The sequence below is a fragment of the Portunus trituberculatus genome, chromosome 31, assembly GCF_017591435.1.
Source record: "Portunus trituberculatus isolate SZX2019 chromosome 31, ASM1759143v1, whole genome shotgun sequence".
Lineage (NCBI taxonomy): Eukaryota > Metazoa > Arthropoda > Malacostraca > Decapoda > Portunidae > Portunus > Portunus trituberculatus.
In genome coordinates this window covers 9746413-9753845 of record NC_059285.1, presented here as the reverse complement: position 1 = coordinate 9753845, position 7433 = coordinate 9746413, and the positions used below count along the sequence as shown (strand labels likewise).

Here is a 7433-nt window from a genome sequence, read left to right as displayed (position 1 = left end):
CCCTTGCCTTTGGGAAAAGATTATGAATAAAGATACAAAATTTTAATGGGAATTACGTAAATACATATTGAAAAATTAGTATGTTTGCACATGTATAGAAATGCAAGGATGTGAATAGTACTAAATTCATACACGATATGTGTAATAGATATATATTGTACTACATGTCCCATAAACAGACTAGGAGCTGCAAGCCATGTCAGTCAGATTCCCTCCTGTTAACTCTTATATTCATAACATGGTAGAGCAAGTCTCCCTCCTTGTTTACAGCTCCCATGCATGAAAGAGGCGATCTGTGATGTGCAGGAGGTGGTGAGCAGCCTGCAGGGGCGGAGAGCAGCGGCAGAGTCTGAAGTGAGGCGCTGCTTTGACTCTCTCCACCAGCTGCTGGACCAGCGGCAGACTGCTCTCATTAATGCCCTCAACACCATCGAGTCTGAGAAGCAGCAAACACTAGGTAATGAATGTCCACCTTTTTTTCAGTTTTTCCTTCTTCACAGTGACCACAAAATTATGCAATTTTGATCAAAATTATTATACATAGTCACTACTAAAGATAATCGTAGCATAAAATTCTATTTATATTTGTATAAAATACTTCAAGAAAAGTCAACTACCACATTACATGAGATGTTTTCTGCATCAAATATTGTACCTGGTCATTTTTATTTCCCACTGGAATCCAGAAATTTCCCTCGCGTTGTATTTTCATGCAATGAAAGCAAACAGATGTCATGAATTCTCAACCTGCGATTGTAGTCTCATATTTATTGACCATCAAGAAAAGTGTCTGATAAATCTTGATATTACAGTGCATTTAAATGTTCAGTATAACAAAGGAACACTTTTTCAACAGAGTTCAGATCAACTTCATTCCAACATCAAATATATTCTGGTTAATTCTTTTGCATTGTTGCAGGCAATCAACTGGAGGAGCTTGAATCTTGGGTACATGGGGTGGAGAGTGGATGTGAGTTTGTTGAGAAGGCACTCTCACACTGCCCAGCCATGGAGGTGGTGCTGGTAAGGAAGCAGCTCGGCGAGCGCCTCATGGACTATGCCAACATGAATGTTCCACCAGCACCCCGTGAAAACAGTCACCTCAAGTGAGTGTCCTACCACGGGACTTCCTAGTTGTATGATTTTATGAGTACACCAATCCTCTGGTTACCTTTGTACAAATAAGCATACAAATGATGATGATGCATCCCACCAGTGCAGTGTCTAAATAAGAACATCAAATAAACAAAGCAAAAGATAAAGTAAATAGTAGAATTTATATCATGTCAGAATGACTCTTATATATAAGGGTGAAACAATTCAGTGCTAGTTACAGTACCCTCTAGATGTACAAGTTTTCTCTTTTACAGATGTATCATCAGTATTGTAAAAGTAGAAACTGAAATAACCTTGATAATTGACTGTTGCAGGTTTGTAGTTGGCAACATTGATCCCCTGAAGACTGCCTTCCTGCACATTGGCAGCATTCAGAGCAACAGTGCCGTGCCCCATCAAACTTGTGCCACTGGAGAGGCGCTCAGACTTGTAATTACCTTTGTTCCTTTACTTGTTGCAAATACAGGAATGTTTTGTCTTTTATTACAGGAAATACTGGCATTTATTTGGTTGCATATTACATATTCTGATGTATACAACAGTGAAATAGTCAGTTTATGCTAATATGCACATGTTAGAAAGTGTGCCGCCAGCAAATGAAACTCCCCATTATACCAGGTGACAGTGGGCAAAGGCAGCATTGTGACGGTGGTGACTCGCGACCACAAGGGGGAGAAGACAGCATCAGGGGGAGCAGAGGTGACCACCACCCTAACCCGCACCAGCCTCTCAGTGCCCCGGCACGGCTCTTCCTCCCCACGGGCCCCCTCCGCCTCCCCACGCTCCACCAGCAAGAGCCCCAGTGGGTCCCGGGAGGAGGTGGTGCAGCCTCAAGTGTTGGACCTGAACAATGGGACATATGAGGTGGCCTTCACAGTCCCCACAGAGGGAATCTACAGCCTGGAGGTTCAGCTATATGGCCAACCCATCTCTGGCAGCCCCTTCAGCATCACAGCCACAGCACCAGTGGAAGAAGACAGTGGTAGCAGCCAGAGGTCTCTTCCTCCTCACACACTTGCCCGACAGACTTCCCATTCCACGCAGGTGTGAACCTTTGCTTTGTTATTATGTGTCCCTTACCACTTTCTTCAGCACTGTACCTGTATGTCTGTGTAAATGCATCTGAAATAATGGGATTTAATGTTTTATGTAAGTGGCAAAATAACACTTTACCCTTTGAAAATGGATCCATTTTGACACTGTATCTGCAGTGTGAGTAGTCAATGATGTGAATAATTAAAGTAGTATTGATATATGGCAGATTTATCATTTCTATGAAAGATGATTTCCTGAGACTTAGCATGACTTGTTAACAGCCTGTCCCCCCCCAGGTCACCTCTCGGGCTTCCCGTGCCTCCCGTCGACCCATGTCCCACCGTTCGTCCTGCTCCCGCCGCACCAATCCCATTGAGGATGACATGCTGCTCAGAGTTGGAAGGCGGGGACGTAATCGAGGAGAGTTTGTCAATCCCCAGGTGAGACTTTCATGGGCATGGAGAGAGGGAGGGAAGGAGGGAAACATTCAGAGAATAAGCTTAAGAAAATGTCTGGTAAGTAAGAGACGAAACTTCAACCAAATTTTGTCACAGCTAAGCTGTTATCATAAGACTTGTTAATACATTTTTATATGTTCATAAAGTTGTTATCTGAAGATATCATGATATGTGTTTGTGTGTTCCCTCCTCATCTCCTTTGTAACCACTGGTAAAGCCTTTGGATATCATCCCTGAGCAAAGACCATTTTCATTTTGGACAGCTAGTGCTTCCCTTGGAGGCCTGTATGTGAATAAAAATGTGATCCAGACCACAAACATGGATACTGTGGTGAGAACATGACTAAGCTACCTTCCCATTCCTCCTCCTCCAGGGTATTGCTTACAGCCCCTTCAAGGATGGCCGCATTGCTGTAGCTGACTCCAACAACCAGTGCATTCAGGTGTTCACACTGGCAGGGGAATGCAAGCTTAGGTAAGTTGGCAGCATCCATGATGGATCATTATGCACCTAACTGGATGTCCTTTTATTGAAAAGACATCATTCTATTGCACTGTTTTAAGTATGCAGAAATCATAACATTATTTATCAGAATAAAGGAAAGAAAAATTATTTTCATGGCAGATTTGGAGTGAGGGGACGAAGCATTGGCCAGATGCAGCGGCCGACAGGCGTGGCTGCCTTGCCCAATGGGAATTATGTCGTAGCAGACTATGAGAACAAGTGGGTGTCTGTATTTGAGCCATCTGGGAAATACATCACTCGCCTAGGCCATGGCAAGCTGCTGGGTGAGTTTTTGTGGAGGCTTGATGGATGCTGTACTGATCACAGAGCATTATATACTACATACACTCATATATGTACTACATCAATAATTTTGCAACTCGGTATTATCATCCTTGTATATGATGAGACTATAAGTAACCAGTAGTAGAGCTGTATATATGTCTGCATCATATACAGGTCCAAAGGGAGTGTGTGTGGACAACAACGGCCACATAATTGTAGTAGACAACAAGGCATCGTGCGTGTGCGTCTTCCAGCAGTCTGGAAAGCTTCTCACTAAGTTTGGGAGTCGTGGCACAGATGACTTCCAGTTTGCTGGGCCACACTTTGCTGCAGTGAACAGCAAAGGCCACATTGCCATCACAGACTTCCACAACCACTGTGTCAAGGTGAGTGATGTCCAAGATTTGATTAGAGGAGAGTAACTCATGAATGATAACATATCTCTGCTTGTCATTGTTTTTATGTAAAGATTATATTTTGTTGGAACATAAAATATGATGTATTACTGATTCATAAGATTTTACAAAATCAGGAGTAATCAATGGTTTTAAACAGGGCATTCTGTAGATAAATAGATCATGGATAGTTTTTTTTTATGTAGGAGGGAGAACTGTTAAGGGCAAAAAAAATAATTAGAAAAAAAAGGCCCACTGGAATTGCAGTCTCCAAAAAAGACTGACAGAATCAGTGAAAAGTGAGATGATTATTTTATTATTACAATAAAGGAGTTAACAAAAACAGTCAATAGCTGAGAGAATCTTTAAGTTATGAATCTAATGATATAATTCTCTGATGGAAACTCTGTTTAGTCTTATAGATAGATACTTATATATTTATTTTCCTTCTGCAGGTTTTTGATTCTGCTGGAGATTTCATGTTCAGCTTTGGCTCAAGTGGTGAAGGTAATGGGCAGTTCAACGCCCCAACAGGAATTGCTGTTGATGCTTACGACAACATCATTGTGGCAGACTGGGGCAACTCCAGGATACAGGTGGGTGTATGTGCACAGGGTTAGATCTTTAGAAATAGTTATTAGTGTTGTTCCTCTCAACTAGTTTCTTTATATTAAATAGATATTCAAGACTTTACACTTTGGGGTTTATTTAATGGGGAGAGTTTTATTTAATAGAGAAATTTTGAAAGTTGATTCTTAGTTTTATTACTGGAGTTTGGAGCATAATACAATGTGGGACAAGGAAGCAAACCAAAGCAAGATTGGTCACAAGATGCCTTGTCCTTCTGGCCTGTTCAGTCTGGATTCAATTCCTGATTATGTCCACCTTCCTTATTCATTGTAGATAGATATATTGGTGTTTTATAATGAATAACATAGTTTTTCATTCAATCACAGACTTTGTTATTTTCAAGATGATTTTCTTATTCATCAGATCTTTACTTTGTCAATTATTATACGGATATTGAAACATGCAGATATATTGAGGGATAACTGTTACTGTTATTGTAGTATAATTTATATATCTTTTTATGAATTTGTTCATCATTTCCTTAGCTACATGTATAAGTAGCATACTTTGATGATTTGCTCTAATCCTCTGTTATCTCAGTCATTTCTAGTTTATCAACACTGCCCTTCCTATATTTAGTTTCTTATCATGTCATGTTCATTTCATCATTTTAATTTCACTCCTTCATTTTCCCATATTTTATAAGTCACTTCCATACATCACTCAATTTTTCCATCCCATCCTCAGGTGTTTGATGCGCAGGGATCGTTCCTTTCCTATGTCAACACTCTGGCAGATCCTCTGTATGGGCCACAAGGCATGACACTCACCCCTGATGGTCAGATCTTTGTGGCTGACTCAGGCAACCACTGCTTCAAGGTGTACAAATACCTACAGTAGTGAGGACACAATCATGAAAACCTCAAACCCAGGGACCATCTACAGGAGGGACCACATGCTATTGCCTCTTCCTTATCTGTGTAGAATGAGTAAGGCAATAAACAAGAGGTTCTGGGTTTTTGAGGCAGTTCCATAATGCCAAACTCATTCAGCTGTGGCATGGATGAATCTCTGGCAAAAGACTTTGATGACAGTACGGAAGTGACCATGAACTATTTAAGTAATGGACAGTGCCACACATATTATAGGGTGACTTGTTCCTCTGTGTTATGATGGATTTTAGTCAAGTGCCGATGCCAATGAAATGAGTTGTGTAAGTCACAAAAGATACGTCATCAAGCCATGATCTAGAGTGAGATCTATAAATTAATTGCAGTTTCTAACAGTGAATATTTTGCTGAGCTCCTTACAAGCTCAAACTCTGCTTTTCTTCTCTTAAATGCCTTCAGTGAGAAGTGCAGTAATATCATTCCATTTTCCTGTGCATTAATAATCATCATTTGCGTGATTTTTTTTTTTTTGTCTGCATCTGTGTTGATGGACACCCAACAGACCTCCACAGCCCGAAGCACCCCAAGGCAGACATACCTACCTTGTTCTTCCCTATTCGTCCTCATTACTTTGATCTGTGCATTACTGTAATTCTCCCTATCACCCACTCCCCACCTCCCCATTACCTACACTTGAGTGATGCTTCTTATTTTCTCCCCGTCTCTCACTTACACTCCTTGTTTGGTTTACTCTTCATTCCTGTAACAACACTCCTCAGCATTTCCTTTCCTCCTCACCACCCATACATTGTCCTTATTCCACCTGCCCATTTCTGCACCAAATGTTGTATAAAGAATATTTGAGGAAGTTTGCATTAGTGAAAATTTTACTTAATTTCTATTCAGATATTCAATTCATTGTGGAGAAAAGTTGATAAAGATATTTAAACTGAATGTTGAGTGGTATTTTATTTCTTTATTTCTTCTGTCTTTGGAGCTGAATTGTATTTGCATTTTGTTAGTGTTATTCAGCCACCATCTATTCTCATCTACAATAAGTGTCACTGTAGAATCACCTACACCATTATACTTCATTACATGCAAGTGACATTCACTTTTTGAGTAGAAATTGTCGGTGATGTTTGCTCTTTGTTGATACATATTATTTAAAGTTTCAGTTAGTAATGAAGAGCCTGACATAAAAGACTGATGTAGATCTTAAAAAAAAAAAAAAAAAAAATTTAATCAAGGTTTAGTTTCATGTTTGACTTAATTCTCTTGCACATGAAATAATTCAAGGAATAACATTACATACTGAACCAAATATGCAGATTTTTGTCACAGCGAATAATAGTGACATTAAAGATTTTCATGGAACTGATGCATTGAGGGGACTGTGTAGTAGAGGCAGTGGTGGTGGTGGTGGTGATGATGATGATGATGTTAGTGGTAATGGTAGTATGTATAGCAGTGCAGTATATAGTTTTCTACCCTTGTTCTTTGTCTGAAGTGCCTCTGTTACTGTTGAAGAGAGAAAGTGAGAGTGAGAGACTCCAAAACTTTTATCTCTGTGACATTCATGTCCTTGTCTGTTGTGTCAGTGGTGCTAGTCTTCCTCCCCACCACAGCACACTTTCCTCTTTGCCAACCACACTTCCTCCTTCCCCTCCTTCCTCCTTCCGTTCTCCTGATCCATAAGGGTGTCTGAGTGCCATGTCTTGCTGGGCTGCCTGTGATGGGCACCCTGGTGTGCCCAAAAGCAAATACCACCCTTCTGTATCCAGTCCAGAAAGGTGTTTATACATATACGTGAAAATATATACATATATTCATCTTATATCTATACATATATAGCTATGAATATATATAATTGCTATGTAATTAGAGGAACTGATATTGTGTGTGTGTGTGTGTGTGTGTGCCCTGTGACTGTTACTCTCACAATGAATCACAGTTGTCAATCTGAGTGTTAATTCTCCTTGTAGTCTTAAGAAACAATAAGCTCTGCTTTGTGGCTTGTAATGATATGGACACCCATGAAACCAGTGCATCTGCCACAGTGATGTCAGTATGATGAGTGGCTGTCACTCACTCACCAGCCTCTGTTTGGTCAGATAAAGGCATTCCTCTCAATAAGTATTTGCCTTTCTACAGAAACCTTCCATTGCTCCCTTTAGCA

The 7433-nt window shown here is 40.4% G+C and overlaps 1 protein-coding gene across 2 annotated transcripts in view; it reads left to right on the top strand.

Annotated features, from left to right (window-relative positions):
• LOC123511572 (tripartite motif-containing protein 3-like) overlaps positions 1-7387 on the top strand; it is a 167179-nt gene extending 159792 nt beyond the window's left edge. For both annotated transcript variants that reach the window (XM_045267586.1, XM_045267587.1), the window contains 10 exons: positions 271-457; positions 920-1106; positions 1431-1545; positions 1735-2160; positions 2448-2591; positions 2984-3084; positions 3235-3398; positions 3574-3785; positions 4250-4390; positions 5112-7387. In XM_045267586.1, the coding sequence (XP_045123521.1) occupies positions 271-457; positions 920-1106; positions 1431-1545; positions 1735-2160; positions 2448-2591; positions 2984-3084; positions 3235-3398; positions 3574-3785; positions 4250-4390; positions 5112-5264 (1830 nt within the window). In that variant the 3' untranslated portion in view covers positions 5265-7387. The remainder of the gene's footprint in view (positions 1-270; positions 458-919; positions 1107-1430; positions 1546-1734; positions 2161-2447; positions 2592-2983; positions 3085-3234; positions 3399-3573; positions 3786-4249; positions 4391-5111) is intronic.
• The last annotated feature ends 46 nt before the right edge of the window (positions 7388-7433 follow it).